Below are 16,969 nucleotides of genomic sequence, written 5' to 3' on the forward strand. Positions count from 1 at the left end.
TTAATGCTTGTTTTTTTTAGGGTTCCTTCATCATGACTAAATTCCAGTTGAGGTGGCAGTGTGTGTACTCAGATTTAACATTTTGGAAAAACCTGTTAAGTTTCTCCCTCAATTTTTTTTTTTCCCCCTAAGCAATAATTGCAATAATTCTGAGATTTTTAGGAGTAAAAGTGATAAGAGCCATGATATTCTAAGAAGGAGATGAAAGGATGATATCTTCAGTAAAACGGCATGCAAAACTGCTTAATGCTTTCTGTATCAGGAGGTTAATACCACCAAAATGTAAAAATAAGTTGATAAAACATGCTACTTAAAAGGGGAAGCAGTCTTTCTGAGTCTCATTTTGAATCCACGTAGTTCAGTGACGTTTGCTGACTTTAAAAGTCAGCATTCACTAGGGACTCTTTTTTCCTCTCTCTGTTGTATCCTATCTGTATGGATAAATACAGATATGTATAGTTACCAATTTGGTCTACTGATCTTGATCTACTGTTACAGTTTGAAGGTCTGTAGTATCAGAGTACTCTTTGCACTGTAGTTTCTCCAACAGCATAGACTTTGCTTTTCTTTCTGTGATGTAAAAGTACGAGTGTATAAACCCTCATGTTACTAGTGATCTTTAAATCCTGGTCAGAGAATACCTAAGTAGACCGTATCAGTATAGTGAACAAAGGCTGTTTAATTTAGCTGGGAAAGTCTACTTCAACATCATAAGCTTCAGAGAAGCCTGACTGTAGACATGTAAGCTTGTCACCCACCCACAATTATAAACTCAGGTTAATAGAAAGGTTTTTTTGTATTGTTACGATTGATATTCATGATAATCATCTTCCTTTTTACCATCCTAGGTTGCTTGGATTAAAATACCTTTTTATTTTTTATTTTGTTTATTAAAACTTGCTTACAGTGGGCGAATACTGGCTATCCTGGAATATAATTGGGTGCTTAAGAAATTGTCACCAGAGAAAACATTTTTTTGCTTGTAAAATTCCAGATAAGCATCTTTAGGCGGTTCTAAAATGCAGATATTAAACTTCAGTAAACCATAATTCAACGTTACTTCTGATTTAGATGAGAAGTTACCATATATTCATTCTAAATACTCAGATTTAATGTTAAAGGGCAGCTAGTGTATGTAGGGATAGTTCAACAATTGTTTTTTACTTGCAAGGACTCGCTAGTAGCTGAATCCCCACTCATTATGTTTTGAAGCTTCTGTACTGTTTTTCAATTGGTGCTATGTTCCTAGCCTTTTATTAAGGCCATTGGCATTCAGGTGTTGTTGCAAGTATTCCTAAAACTTGAAATGCATTGAGAAATCTCTTAGTCACGTACTTGGGGAACATAGCCCCTCTGTCCATTTAAAATACCGTGTAATAAAATTAAGCTAATAATCTGTAGTTTGCATTGTAGACCTTACTAATGTTAATATTAAACTTTGAATGTCTAGTTTTAGAAGCATAAATAGAATAGCATATTGTCTTTATCTCCAAAGGCATTATATTGTGCTTCTAGCAAGTGCACCGACAGAAAAACAACGACTAGAATGGTGAGTACAATACTTACTGTTATTACAAGAGAAAAAAAAAAAAAAAAGGTAGATTAAAACCTGTCAACCTTGAATTCAAGGAGATACACAGTGTATTTTTAATGAAACAATGTGAAACTTTCAAAATGTAATTTTTTTGTTTCAAAATTTAATAAAGGTGATGATACGTTTCTGAAAAACAATAAAAGTGAAGGATTAGGGCAGGAGGACTATTGGCTTAATTATGCTTCTTTTCAACACTACCACATTCACTTCTCAAATCTTATTTTCTTAAGCTTTATGCGCTTTAAGAGGCAGTTGTGAGTAGCTCTGTGTTCAATCTCTAGAAATATTGTTTATCAAACTAAAAAGGCCTCTCCCATTTCTATTTTTTTTTTTTTTTTTAATTAAAGAACTTCTAAGATTGTCAAGTTTTGGAAACTTTCACATCTTTTAAAATTCTACATTGGAAGTTTAAAGAAAATGGCAGAAATACCTGGGAGTTCTTTTGTGCTTGTTTATTACTTAGGTTTAATTGTTTGCTATTTAAATCCACTTGTAAAAGCAGATCATAAAGCTTCAGGGCATTCTTCATTTCAGAGCTTGCGTTGTGTAAGTTTTTGTAACATGCTTACTCGGCTTATTGATTTGAGTTTGTCATGTATAGTGCATTAGTTCATTTGTAGTCTCAAATTATTGTGTAAGCAAAATGCTAAGGGCTTCTGCCTGATATGTAATGTTTGATACTTCTGTTTCATATTAATGAGAACTTACTAATGAATGATATTTGTTTAGGGTGGGTTTGGTGGAATCAAAAATCCGTATTCTAGTTGGAAACCTGGAGAAGAACGAGTTCATTACACTGGCTCATGTGAATCCACAGTCATTCCCAGCGCCCAAGGAGAATCCTGACAAGTAAGCAAAAATATGTTAACCAATAAACTAAGATTTTTTTTAATCTTAGACCTAATTTTTCATGATGGAGCCTAAAGGCATACAATTTTAAGCTTTTCAGAAGTTTTTAAAATCAGATGTTCTTTGTTCTGTGTAAGAATTTGTGTAAGCCAGAAAACAATCTTAAGGAATATGTGTTTTGCTAATAACTGTAGTAATTGCATAATTGCAAATGCCAGTAGATAACAAGGAGTTACTATCATTTAGCTGCTGTTGGTGGACTATCCTGGTATTAGTTGGCATGACAGTTTTAATTACAAGGCAGCACTGAGAATTGAGTAGTTCAAATACAGTAGAAGTGAATTTTAAATAACTTAAGTAGATGGGATGTTATAAGATTTAGCAGTTGAGACGCATATCATTTAAACTTGGTAGAAGCTGGTGCCAGAAATCTTAAAAATTTGAAAACAGTGAAGGGAATACGAAGCACATAATGCTGTCTAGTACTGTGTGGGGTTTTTAACTTCTTTCACCCTTTGCCACCCATCCTCTACCACTCAAAACAATGATTGGAGCTGTGGGGGCTAAAAATTCTCTTTTAAAGACTTCAGCTTCTGTCTAGATAGTGTGTAATTACCTTTATAAGGAATTGTAAAGTTATGTGAGCTATGAGAAGGGAGAAGTAGGGAATATATGAAAAACCTTGTTTACTTTTCATACAGTCCTTTCCCAGACATCAGCTGCTTGAAATGACAGTATGCTGTTAACCTTAAAAAAGTTAAATACAGAAATTGTATTTGTTCCAAGTGAAAAATGAATAAAAGAAGGCACTAAAACTTCAGCACCATTTTAGTAGGTAAATTTGGATAGAACTGCATATAATCATGCACTGATTAGATCTTATTTCAGAAGACTTAATGTGGCTAAGCTATTAGGAAAGGCTGTTTTTCTAATGTCAGTGAAGTATGGTTCTTCACTTGCCTTTCTAAATTTGTTCAATAATTGATTGGAAAGTGGAATTGTTCTGAAACAGTCTTACAAGGAAAATACAAGGAATTAAAACATCAAGGGCCTTGAGATGTTCTGATATATTCTATAATAGGATGTGATAGTTCATTTTCAGTGTGCAATAATTGAAAGTAAACTGTCAAAGTGAAGAGTTTCTTACCTGAAAACTGCACTTTGCTGTCAGAGCTAAGAAATTTGAGAGCTGAAAACAAATATAGATGGCAAAATTGAAAGTGTTTAGTCAGGGAATATGTTAATATTTTGACTTCAAGGTGAGGTGCTGAAAAGCTGCTGTCTCCTGTTTCCTATATGGTTGCAATGGCTAATTATAACCCGTATATAAAGTAGAGAATCTTTGCAGAAGCACAGTCAGTTAAATGATGTTATTTACTCATTATCTTGGTTTGAGTTTGCTGGAGATGGTCAGTTTTGTGACTTCTTAGTATTGGAAGTAAAACAGCAATGTCATCAAGCCAGGTTTTTTGTTTTTGCTTTTCTACGTATGCATAGCTCCCCAGTGTTAATGGAACTAAAATGAAGTGCTAGCTATTGCAGCAATTAGCTTGTTATCCCTATTGGTGGATATTGTCAAACACTTCACATAAAATTTTGCAGGGAAGAATACCGTACAATGTGGGTGATTGGGTTGGTGTTCAAGAAAACTGAAAATTCTGAAAATTTAAGTGTTGATCTTACTTACGACATCCAGTCTTTTACAGATACAGGTGAGTTTTGTATTATAGATGTTCAGATGTGAAACGTGTTGCATTATGCTACTTGTCTATTTTTTTCATAATCTATTCTTTCAATAGTAGAACCATACCTAGAAATAAAAGCATTCAGGTACACAGTGTTATTTAGTAAAAAACAGTTATAGTAATTTGTAATGCTTCTAGAAGCTCCTGATTAATAACTGGATTGATAATTATTGATTGAAGTGATGAACACAAATCTTTCGGATCTCATTAAAATGCTAAATTATATTTGCATCTTTGTTAAGCAGGCATGATTATAATATGTAATCAACCTCGCCTAACTTCATTTTTACAATGTATATAGCTTGTTTTTTTTTCGCATTTGGCAAAACTGAATTTATCAGTGGGTTATAACTAGATATCTAGTAGACTAGAGCAAAACAACTTACTGCATGGCGTTTCATACTGTCTATTTAATTTTGGTTTCTTGCCCATCCATAAATGTGAGAAACTCTTCTCTTAATGCTTATTCTTTGACTTGTGAAAAACTTCTAGAATGTAAGAAATTTATAAGGACTGATTTGATAACCTGGGAAGAGCGTGATTATATTTAGGTTTGAAAGTTCTTTATTATGTGTGTTTGCTGTTGTCTGTGTGTATGTACATGTGGTTGTATTTAGATGAGCCTTTTTCTGTCAAGGGGATTATTATTTTCTTAAAATAGTTGGAATAACCCTTTTGATTGTAAGTGGGTAAAGATGGAACTGTAGACATCATCCTACTTTCTGAGAGTTCAGGAATGGTGTAATAGCTAGTCTGTTTCTCAAAGCAGTGTCCAAAAGCCCTGAGCTTTTAGTGAGCAATACTCACTGTTAAAATCCGTATGTCTTTAGGCTTCAACAAGGTATGAATGGATCTCAGAACAAAACAGTTTTGTGAATGCTACAAACCTCGCCTGCTTTATTTTTCTTTTTTTCTTTTTGCCTTTGGAAGAGCAGAAATTTAAATGCCACTTACAAACGTGAGAAAGCTGATGTTTTCCAGCATGCTACAAAACTTAGAAACATGCTTTTGTGGGTCTTTTTACTTCTGTGTGCACTAAGTGGCTAGTTGTTTATCTAGGTTATACTTTCAGAGGTTTGGTTTTTTAATCTAAAGTTAACTTTATAAGTGTTTAAGATTTGTCTTGAATACTTTGTTCTATTTTGTTCATCTTTCCTTCTGTTGAACTAAAGGAACTAAAGGTACACTTCTGTACCTTATAAATATTTAAATCAGCTTCTTGTTATTTCTATTAATGCTTAATTGTTGATACATGCATCCAGTTATTTCTAAAAGAGGAAACTGGCAGTTGAGCATTTGCTTTATTTGTGATGTATGTTATCTGGACATTCTAAGATGCATGCAACGTAGAATGCACTTTTCAAGGCATTTTCTTAAAGTAAACTCAGATACTTCTTGGTGCTTTCTAGCAATTGATGGAAATATCCAGTTAAGAGTTAATGCAGTCCTCTTTAAAAGTTTCTTAGTGTGAGGTTTTTACATCCCTTCACTCAGGGTAACTTCTACTGGGTATAAATTCAGAATAATCTGAATTTTTATACAGTTTCAACAATAAAATCAGCAAATTGTGTGATGTTTGTGCTGTCAGTTTTGGCTTAGTAGACAGTTCACTTTTTTCTTCAGAGGGTGTTCTTGAGGGTGACAGACATTCTGTAATACAAATAATTTCTTTCTGGGCAAATAAGTGGACTTTGCAATATACTTCAATACATATTTATGTTCTAATTGTGTAGTTTATAGGCAAGCAATAAACAGCAAGATGTTTGAGATGGATATGAAGATTGCTGCAAGGCATGTGAAACGTAAGCAACTTCATCAACTGCTACCTAATCACGTGCTTCAGAAAAAGAAAAAGGTAAACTGTTTTTACTGTAGTTGCTTTATATTAAGCACTTCTTAAAACTGTAGAACATTTTTTATTACAAACAGACTTACGCTTGATTTCGGTACATTTCATCGAACAATACAAATATTAAGTAATGCATCTTTTTAAGTAGTTGTATGTTGTTGTAAGGTTTTTGTCCTCCACTGATATTCAGCAATGATCTTTCTGCTGTTTAAGTTCCACTTGATCTGTTAAGTTTTTTTATTCATTTTTTGTCTCTCAAAAATGTAAATTTTGGTGTACATCACTATTAATTTTGAAGTTAATGTAAAAGCAGTATCCATAAGCTGTGAAGATTAAAGAAACTTGAAATAAAACCAAGATGACAGTCACTTAAATACAGTAACAGTTCATTTTCTGTTTTTAAACATCATTGAATCTTTACTTGATTTCTGAGTATGGGAAACATAAATACTTGTAGTGACACTATAGTGGTTTATTTACATATAAAGATTGGAGAATTGTCCAGTTGTGTTTTGTATTTTACATTGATCCTCTTTTCAGATTTCTTCTGAAAATAACTGTAGTTAAGGCACATGTATGTGCTTAGCTCAGTGGAAGCTTATCGCTATTAGATCACCCCTCAGTTCTTTTTTCTTCATGGATGTAATGACTGATAGTTTGCATGATTAAAATTCCATGTCTTTTGAGTCTCAGTTGTTTTTTTGTTTGTTTGTTTTAAGCCCTTTACTAAGGCTAATAACTTTCTTTTGTGTTATGAATGGTAGCATTCAACAGAAGGAGTCAGACTGACAGCTCTGAATGACAGCAGCCTAGACTTGTCTATGGACAGTGATAACAGCACGTCTGTGCCTTCGCCTACTAGTGCTATGAAGACGAGTCCATTGAACAGTTCTGGAAGTTCTCAGGGGTAATGAAGACTTTCAGTCTTGAGGCTACTTTCTGTTCCTGAACTGTGTTTAAGTATGGCAAGTACTGCATTCACAAGATAGTACTGTTATGTCAGGGTGTAAATATTTCAGACTGGAACTTGAAGACTTCTGTAGTTCCAGTTTGAATGCTAGAGCAGAGCTACGTTTGTGGGATGGGGAGCAGCACAGCGTGAGATTGGATACAAGAACGTAGAAAAGGTGAAATAAAAACTTAGTCACCATAGTAATAGGGCTGTGAGAGGTTGTGAACAGGGAGTTGAAGTGTGACAATATGGAGTTTTTGGGCAAGTATGGTATCTAGCATGTCACAATCGAAGTATAACTTTGCCTATCTCATTTTTAAACATGCTGTTTCCGTAGTTAGTGAAAAAGAGGGGAAAGAAAAATCCCAGGTTTTGCTCAGGAGATCCAGACAGAACTTACAGTTGCAGTGGTGCATGTGTATTGAAAACAGGCTTTCTGTTCTAGTCCTTGTATATCATCATTCTGTCCAATGGGAAAATATAGTACTTGCTATACTTCCCCCTGTATCTCATCTGATCAGAATTGCCTGAATTTTTACCTTTTTTTAATGCAACTTCTTGCCAGTCTAAAAAGCTGTCTTTGTTCAAGTTTCATAGCTGGCTAATGCTAAATTCTGTCTTCACACTATGGCATAAAACTATGTGTTGTACTGTAACGTAGGTTGTTTCAGCTGTGATGGCCATGCATACAATGTGATGAAGAGTGGATAACCCCTTAGGAATGCTTTACTCATATTAAGCATTTTTTCATTTTTTTTTTCTTTTAGCAGAAGCAGTCCTGCGCCAGCTGTAACAGCAGCATCTGTGACCAACATACAGGCTTCTGAAGTCACTGTGCCACAAACAAATTCCAGTGAAAGCTCAGGGGGTAAGGAAAACGGCGTAGTATGTTGCTTCTGTTGATTTTTGATAAGCAGTATTTCTTCTATTGAGGTCTTCATTAAACATGTGCTGTAACATATTCTGCTTGATATACAGATAAACTAATATTTTTAGACGTGGGAAATCACGGCAGAGTATTTTGTGCAGCAGTGTTTATTCTTTTGTTTGCCACTCATGCTAGCAATAAAGTTTTCCAGTGTAGGTGATGTTTGCAGGTTGACTGGTTTAATGAGAAAAAAATGTCCAAATCTAGAAGAGGATTTTTTTAATTTCTTTTTAATCCATTTCATAGTTAAATCCAAGGGGTGGTTCTTCACTGCCTGTAAACTGCTCCCATGTTCCTCCTCCTGCTTCATGAAATGGATTCTAGGAGTGAAAAAGCCTCAGCACAACATATGCTCCTCAGTGATGTCTTTTTAAGCATATCCAACTGTGTGTGCTGCTTTATCTTCTGTATTTTCTACAAGAAAATGTAAACATACTTCTGCAAAGAATCGATGTTTTAGTGAAGTAACAAAGGCATCTGGTGAAAATGTTCACTTAACAGGAAAGGAGTAGCTGACTTGCTGGTATTTCAGCTGTATACATGAAGTAAGGCAGGTGCAAAAGGGATTGCAACTGGTTATCCTTTCAAGGTGAAATCTCATCAGTCTCAGAAATTTGGCATGGTGGAGTCTTACGACTGTAATTTCTTTTATCATGTCACAAGTGCATTAATATGAGTAGGTGTGTAATTTTTTTTTCATCATGGGATAGAGGAAAAACATCCTACATATGCTTATTGGTTTGAGACAGGAAATTGATGAGTTTTAGCTTTGTCAAGTGGAACATTTTTCAAAAGGATGTAGAAAATATCAGACGTTTATCTCATATTCTCTCACTTCATAGTTTTGTACTCTGGGCAATGATAAAGTCAGGGCTTCTATGAAAAAGGGAGTACCAGATTTGCCTTGGATTTGATTTAAGGCACTCTTAGGCAATGTATATATGGCTGAGTACAGAAGCAGTAGAACTTCTTTGAGTACCAAGAACAGGTGTATGAGCACAGAGCTTCACCTGGCTTGTATAATCTGCTGTTTAGCAGGGCTAATTAGTCCTAGCAGTGTGTCACCGCTATCACTACCTTGTGTCTGGTATGTGAGTTCTCTCTTTAGAATGAGCTTGAAACTAAACATTTGCCGTTCCAAATGGAATGCTTTTACCACTAACTTTTCCACTGTCTTGAAACTTATTTGATTAATGATGGCCTTGACTGGTAACTGTAAACTGAAATGTTTGTCTGAACTAATTTTGCTGAAGCTTTTAAAATTATTTACCTGTAGGTTCTTCAAATGAAAGCATTCCTCAAACTGCCACACAACCAGCCATTTCTCCACCACCAAAGCCTACCATCTCTAGAATTGCTTCCTCAACACATCTATTAAATCCATCACCCAGAATTTCAGGAAATGTTGCAACAAAAACACCTAGCCCTGTCACAGCAGTGAAAAGGACATCTTCTCCCCATAAAGAAGATTCTCCCAAGAAAATGAAAATTGAAGAGGTATTTGGGATTTTGAGATTGTAGTATTCACCAATGCTACAACCCGAAACTTTGAATATTAATTTCTGCTGCTGAGTATGGATTCTCGTGTTCCAGATTTCAATACTTTGTTAGCTTGTATTATTAGCTAGTAATTTCCTACTCTCGTTGCATCTTTATATATTCAGCTTACTAAGGTGTTACTATTCTGTATTATGCTGATCCTCATCATGTGACACACATAACTACATCAGCACAAATAGTTAGATTCTAAATTCTTAAAGGCAATTTTTGAGTATAATATGTTACACATTGCAGTTAATTCTTCATGTATTTTCTTTTTTTTTTAACTAATGTTTCCATCACTGTTAATAGTTTCTCGTTTTGTGTGCATTTCAGCAGGATGAAATAAGTGAAACTACTAGCTGTATAGATGTGAACGAGCATGAAAGAATGGAAACGAAGGTATCTATCACTGGTCTACATAATTTTGTCCACATTCATTGCAGCTCTTACTTTTGAAAATCACTGGTGTTTTTACCCTAGAAATGACTGGTAGTACTTGTAGATATAGTATAGACTCTCTGTTAAAGACATTAAATTCTTACATTCTTTTTCAAAGAGTATGTTAATAAATTGCAGTATGTTACCTGATACTAGGCTACCTTCTCCCCACGTTCATTGACATGTAGGACAGTAGATAGTAATTTTTTTTTTTTTTGCTGGTCATTCCCACTGTGGTATGCATAGCAGAAAAAAAGCTTGTGCTAACTTGCCAAGTTTTAGACTGTGGGGAAATGAATGGTGCTGTATAAAGTCTTTTCTGATGGATATTCTATGCAGTTGTAGCAAAGCCTCTGGGGACTTTCAGAGATCCAGCCGTGCCCCTACAGTATCTTGTAAATTGCCAGGCAGTATTTTTGCTTACTGTGAGTGGTTAAAGGTGATGGTCTGTCCTTAGCTTTACGATAACCACTTATACTGTTTTTATAGGGCATGTCTTGGTACTCTTGGAATACTGTGGAAAATATGCCAAGAAATCAAAATAACTAATAATGCTTTAGTATTTGGGTTTAAATTCCACACCCTTCAGTGAAAAATCTTATTTAGTCACCTTGAATTTGCTTTGAACTTGAGACAGGTGAAGGCAGAAATGGTTGTAATCATTTAATCCTAATGTCAAAACTAGATTTTGTGGATACAGATCATCATAAAAGTTGTAGGTAATCCTGTTAGGCTTAATGTAGTCTTCTCTAAATCTTCTGACCGTAGTTTGTATGGTAGGACATGAGGGAATAGACTTCTTAAGTAATATGGACTTGTTTTTTTTTCTGTTTTGAAATGCATACCTTTTAGTAGGGTGTGTCTTATTGTTTGGAACAATTTTAAATAACAGGCTTTCATTAAAGGGAGAATGTCCCACTGTCTTGTTTTAGTCATTCAGTCCCACTGAATGCCCCACTGAAAAATTAGCTCTGACATTCATCTGGTCATAGAAAAAACAGATTTAATCTACTAAAGTAGCAGGGAAACTATTCTGGCAGAATGGTGAATTTAACCTTATTATCAATTTGCTCAGTAACAAATCTATGTAAATGTGAATTTAAAAACGCAGTGTTAATTTGCAACCTTTGTAAAAGTGGGCTTAAGTATTGACCTTTCTTCTGGCTTCCTTTTCCACAAACAATTCTTAAAGTATTTTCAGTCCTTCTAGTTTTGAAAACTGTACTGGGGCAGGAGGATGAGGTTGTGTGTAGGGATTGAGGAAAATTTGGTCTGTAGTGATAAGTGTAGGGGAGCTGGTTAAAAAAAAATTACTGAGTGATGAAATTAATGTTCAGTTCTTGAAACAGTTTCTATATTGTGATTACATAGGAGGTTAGTTCTGATCTTCAACTGTTTACGAACTGAGTTCAGTCACTTCAGCTTAGTTCTATAGCATTGAAGGAATTTACTCAATTCATAATAGTGGAAAAGCAGTCAGATTTGCAAGAAGTGCATCAATCTGTCATGTGATCTTCCTTTATACTACACTTTTTCTTTAATAAACTGAATGACACACAACATTTTCCTATAGGATTCTGCTTAAAAGGTATGGGCGGTGTGCCAATCAACAAATGAGAAGTGAGGTGGCTTGTGTTGCTGTCATATTCCTAGTGGGCAAAACATTCTTTAGTGTGCTGGTCAAACTGGAGAGCGAGAAGAAAATTTGCAGGAAATGGAAGCATGGACAAGTAACCTGGGAGGAGTATTGGGATGGTGCTACATGGTTGAGGTCAAGAAGTCCAGGGCCCAGTTGGAACTGGACTTGGCAAAGGGCACACAGAGTCTAAGAAAGGCTTCTGTGGGTACATCAACCAGAAAAGGAAAGTGCAGGAGGATGTATGCCCCACAGTGAGCAATGCAAGCAGGCTAGTAACGACGAACAAGTTGAAGGCTGAGGTACTCAACAATTTTTTTGCCCCAGTCTTCACTAGTGACTGTCTTAAACAGAACCCTCAAGTGGATGGTTCAGAAGGTGGGAACTGGGGAGTGATGCCCCTCCTGCTTAGACGAAGATCAGGCCTGAGGAACCTGAACACCCATTAGTCTGGGTCCCAATGAGATGCATCCCAGAGTCCTAAGGGAATTGGCTGATGTACTTGCCAAGCCACTCTCAATGATATCTGAAAAATCACGGTGGTCAGGTGAAGTCTCTGGTGACTGGAACAAAGGCAGTACCACACTCATTTTTAAGAAGGGTAGACAGGATGATCCAGGACCTCACCTCTGTGCCAGGTGAGATCGTGGAGCAGATCCTCCTGGAAGATAAGCTAAGGCATATGGAAGATAGGGAGGTGATATAGGAAAACAGTATGGCTTCATCAAAGTCAGGTCTTGCCTGACCAACCTTGTTGATTTTTATGATGGTGTAACTCTGTTAGTGGACAAGAGACACTGATATCATGTATCTGGACTTCAGTAATGCCTTACACGTGGTTCCTTATCCATTTATTTTTAGGAGCTATTGGAGACGGAAGTGAATGTTAATTCCCAAATGGAACATCTTCAGACAACTTTGCAAGCTCCTCAGGTACTGGCTTTGAAAACAGTGCATTTCTGTTTCTATATGTTGGTCTGTGCTGAAAATATCAAAATGAAAATAAAGTTGCTTGTTGTTACTGTCACAATTTTTGTGTTTTAGATGATCATTGATCTTATTGAATATGCATTGTAGCTAAACATGTATGGCTTGCCATACAAACTGACCGAAGCTGGATTCGCTCTTCTGAATTGTGCCTTCAAAGTAAGGGGCTCAGTTTATTCCTTTGTGCTTTGCACATCACAGAATAATCCTTTCTAACAAGGAAAAAAATGCTTTAAATAGCTGCTGCTCGAAGATGTCCTGGTAGAGTTTGAATATGTGAGAAATTTGGCTTCAGATTCTGGTGTTTGGTATGAGGGGACAGAGAGAAGTTCTGATCTGATAGTTCATTAGCTAACTATCTCACTTCGCTGCTGGTGAAGGAGTGTAAGTAGCATTCTGTGATAGTCTCTTAAACTTTTGTTTCTAATATTATAATCACTTCTGGAGAACATCTTTACTGGCATTTTTAAGCCTTAATTGTTGCTCTACTGATTAAAAGTTCACAATTGCAAATCGTTTTATGCTCGCTTTACTCTTTAGATGATGTATAGTAAATATATTGATTGAAAATGGGGATGTATTGCAATAGTAGTATTTCTTAACAGGCTTTTTGAACTATTTGAGCCGACCACATGAGCAGTATTTAATAAAGGTACCAAAATTGGCAGAAATCGTAGATGTAATGTGGGCACTTCAAACTACTTCAGGGAAATTAGTTTCTTTAAAGATCACATAGTATGCCAAATTTCTTTCATCTATTAAAAGATTATTATATTAAGTGTTCTAGTTTTTACATATTCAGTAGTTGTTACTGTAGCAAAGGTAATCTGGAAACTATAAAAGTATGGTGGGCTTTTTCTGTCACTTTTTCAATATTTTCATTGGCTTCTAGAACACTGCTTATGTTGCAGGACATGAAAACAATACAGGTCAGCATGAACCAGGCAGTGGGCTGCTGGGTGCAGGTTGGTGGGGAAGGAGGGATGTCAAAGCTATTTTGCTGTGAATCTTTGTTGCATTGTGTTTTGCTATCATGTCAGTCAGTGTACTCTGCTGATACATTTTAATGAAGCAACAGTTGAGAGCAGTCATTTCAATGCAGTTTTTCCCATGTGTGAAATGTACTTTATAGTAATTTTAATGTTTATAACATAGGAAAACATTTTCTGTTAAGTTGTGTGAAATAATAAATAATAACTGGATTATTGTGATGTCGAATAATATACAGAAGTGGAAGGCAAATGAAGGGCTAGCAGCTTAAAAATAGAGGCTTCTTAAGTATGTAAGAAATTAATGTAGGAATATTGAGTGGTTTTTTTTCATTTTTCTTTATTTGGTTTTAGAAATAACTCGGGCAAACAGGATTTAATTCTTTTAAGGGAGACAAAAGTGTTCAGATTATTTTCACTGTGGAATTCTTTTCCCAGTCATATAGCAGTATTTTGTCATACCATTTCCATGTTAATCTACTTTAATTCGTTCTGGAAATTTGATCAATAAGTGTTCTTTAACAGAAGTATAAATATAAAAGGACACAAATTGCATAGGGGACAACCATCTCATCTTCAATCCATAAGAGTGTTACTGAGTTACTGAGTTATTCATAGCAATCTTGAAATACTAAACATCTTCATCTGATAGTAGATGTCAACCTTATTAGGTGGATATTATGTCTTTATTTTGGTACAGACTCTTAGTAGGCTCAGCTTTCTCTGCAGCACCTCCTAATTTCTTGTAGTTGTGGAAAAAGGAAATGCATGCTTTGAAAGAGGTAGTTGCACTTTTTTGTTGTTAAAATTGGCTTTTTAAGCACAAGGAATATCTGCTTCTGTCTTTATAGTTTGTAATTATCCTTATCTTGGTGTATTTTGAACTACTCTACAAGATTTGATTTGTCGTTGAACAGTGGTGCCGATTTCTACAATATTCCTGTAATTTACAGCTAAAATACAACCAAACTTCTTCTTTTCTTTTCAGAAAACACCCAGTACAGATCTTTCCGATATCCCTGCTCTCCCTGCAAATCCTATTCCTGTTATCAAGAATTCAATAAAATTGAGATTGAACCGGTAAAAACAACCTCAGGGGTCCATAAACAATATCTGCCAACTCAACCTGTTGTCTTCTAATGCTAGAGAAAAAAAAAAAAAAAAAAAAGGAGAACAGAGAGTGCAAGACTAGAACATGATCGGAAATGGATTTAGGTATATTTTGTGCACTTCCCTTTCTGGGCTAAAATCACAACTTGGTTGGAAGTCCAGGTTAGTATGTGAAGCCAGGAGTACTATTAATGTGTTAGCAACAGTTGCATTAAGTATTTCAAAGGATTACTGCCTTTAAAAACATGAACACTATTTGTATCCATATTTGACATACTGATTGAATTTGTTTGATGCATTGTTTCAAAATTGAGATAAAACTGGCATAAGAATCCCTTAAATGCACTTTTATGTACTTTTTTTTTATTGGAGTATGACTAATCTTAGATCTTCAGCTGATACATTTTCATTTTATTGATGAAAGTAATCTGCAAATGGGATGATGATCTATGATATACTATACATTGAAGACAAAGTGTATAGTATATCTAGTTCAACTGCCATCAAGCAGCAGTAAGCCTTTCAAGTGGAATGTCCAATCCTGGGGTAATGAGACATATGTTGAGGAAGTAATTGGGAAGTTTTTGGTATTGGTGGGACTTGATTAAGATGTTGTCTACTTTTATTTATAGGATTGTTTTAAGGTGCATACAGATCAGCAGTCAAACAGCGAATAAACTTTCCTTTGAACTAATCAAACTTATTTCCTTTTTGAGCTCTTTATTGTATTTCTTGGGAAAAGCTTTTGCTTTTAGTGTTGGGGTTTTTATTGCAGCTTGTATGCACCGTATAGGACAATAGTTATACAAAATAAAAACAAGCCAGACCATAATATTGTTTTTTGTTTTTTGTTTCCCCTTCCATAATCATAATACCTTGTGGCCTGTAGGCACAAATTCAAAAGTTTGTCCCATCACTGAAGTGTTTAAGTAAATATGTGTGCCTGTGAAATATAACAACTGTCTTAATGGCCTTTGAATCACTAAATATAAGATGATTTTTGTACACTCCATAAAAGTTCTGTATGCATTTGAAAGGTTCAAATTTTAAATAAACGAAAAAAGATTTTTCCCCAAGAATTTTAAACTTTTTGTTTTTAGATGGCTCATCAAAAAATAGTTTTACATATTGAACAACATTGAATTTTTAAAAATCATATTTCTAGTAAGCACTTGACATCTACTAAACTCTCTTACTCCTATTTTTTGTTCTGTAGTCCTATAAAAAAAAAGATAAGTAACAACTATTTCTTTTGAAAGAACTGAATCTCTCATGGCAAAGAACAGCAGTATTGAGGAATATGAGGGATATCAGCAGTAATAAAAAATGTAGATAACAAACTTCATGTTACTGTTACTTATTTGATATGTGGGATATCAAATCATATTCCCATACTTTGATTAGCATGTTTTATGAACTCTCTTCTCCCATTGTGCTCCATCCTCTTTACACGTGCATCTTTCATGTTAAAATTAAATTACTTACACTCTTCCCCTTATCCTTCTAAATTAATTCTCCAAAGTCAGAGTGTAGCTTATCTTTTACTTAGGCTGTGCAGTAACTGAAGGGGTTTTTTTTTGCCATTTGTCTAAGAAGTCTAGTATACAAATCTTCACTTTTCCTTGCCCTGTGCAGCCTGCTGTTGTCCACCTCCCAAAGAAGGTTATATTAACAGTTGAAGTGTACAAGGTGTCTGTGTATTTTGTGTAGCTATGGAGTTTAGATCGAAATTGCCAGGCACAGTTTTAGTCTTGTCATTTTGTTTACACATCAAAAACTCTTTTTCATTTTATTAAACGTTTCATGTAACTGCACCCAAGTTTTGCCAAGCTGGGAACTTGGAACTTTTCTGTATAGTGACTTTTTAATTCTAGTTTTCATAACCTGGAGATCAGACTGTTGCTTTCGCATGATGTACGTAGTGTCTCATGACTGGAGTTTGCTTTGTTTTATAGTATCTGTACTCCTTGTATTTTTCAAGAGCTATTTTGTAAACAGATGATGTATTTCTCCATTGAAAACACAATAAAAAACAGCACAATCCCATAGTTGACTCATTTTTCTGAATGTACAGAAGTGTTTTTACTCTGAATTCATACTTCTCTCCTGATCTTTCTGCTAATACAAAATTCAACGTGGTCTAAAAGAAATGCAGCATAAATCAACATTCTGTAAGTAAGCATGTTGTATGTAGAAGGTAACACTTAGCAGGATGTTGAGTTTTAGTCTGTGAAAGGGAGAGGCTGTGGATTGTGCAGTGGGTTTGAGGATGGAGATGCGGCTTCCCAGAACGCTTCAAGAATATCTCTTCCTCATCTTCTGATTAGGATTCCATCTCAACTTTAAATTA

At 35.2% G+C, this 16,969-nt stretch overlaps 1 protein-coding gene across 6 annotated transcripts in view; it reads left to right on the forward strand.

Moving 5' to 3' along the window:
• The window catches only part of PAPOLB (poly(A) polymerase beta), a 41,309-nt gene extending 24,644 nt beyond the window's left edge, over positions 1-16,665 (forward strand). For 2 of the 6 annotated variants that reach the window (XM_015287288.4, XM_046941449.1), the window contains exons 13-22: positions 1,496-1,549; positions 2,324-2,443; positions 4,046-4,155; positions 5,922-6,043; positions 6,802-6,944; positions 7,757-7,857; positions 9,194-9,414; positions 9,793-9,858; positions 12,395-12,466; positions 14,498-16,665. In XM_015287288.4, the coding sequence (XP_015142774.1) occupies positions 1,496-1,549; positions 2,324-2,443; positions 4,046-4,155; positions 5,922-6,043; positions 6,802-6,944; positions 7,757-7,857; positions 9,194-9,414; positions 9,793-9,858; positions 12,395-12,466; positions 14,498-14,593 (1,105 nt within the window). In that variant the 3' untranslated portion in view covers positions 14,594-16,665. Of the gene's footprint in view, positions 1-1,495; positions 1,550-2,323; positions 2,444-4,045; positions 4,156-5,921; positions 6,044-6,801; positions 6,945-7,756; positions 7,858-9,193; positions 9,415-9,792; positions 9,859-12,394; positions 12,467-12,577; positions 12,680-14,497 lie in introns of all 6 variants that reach the window. The other 4 variants (XR_003075208.3, NM_001198601.4, XM_015287291.4 and 1 more) reach the window with 4 other exon arrangements.
• Positions 16,666-16,969: the final 304 nt, after the last annotated feature.

Source organism: Gallus gallus, chromosome 5 (assembly GCF_016699485.2).
Source record: "Gallus gallus isolate bGalGal1 chromosome 5, bGalGal1.mat.broiler.GRCg7b, whole genome shotgun sequence".
Classification (NCBI taxonomy): Eukaryota; Metazoa; Chordata; class Aves; order Galliformes; family Phasianidae; genus Gallus; species Gallus gallus.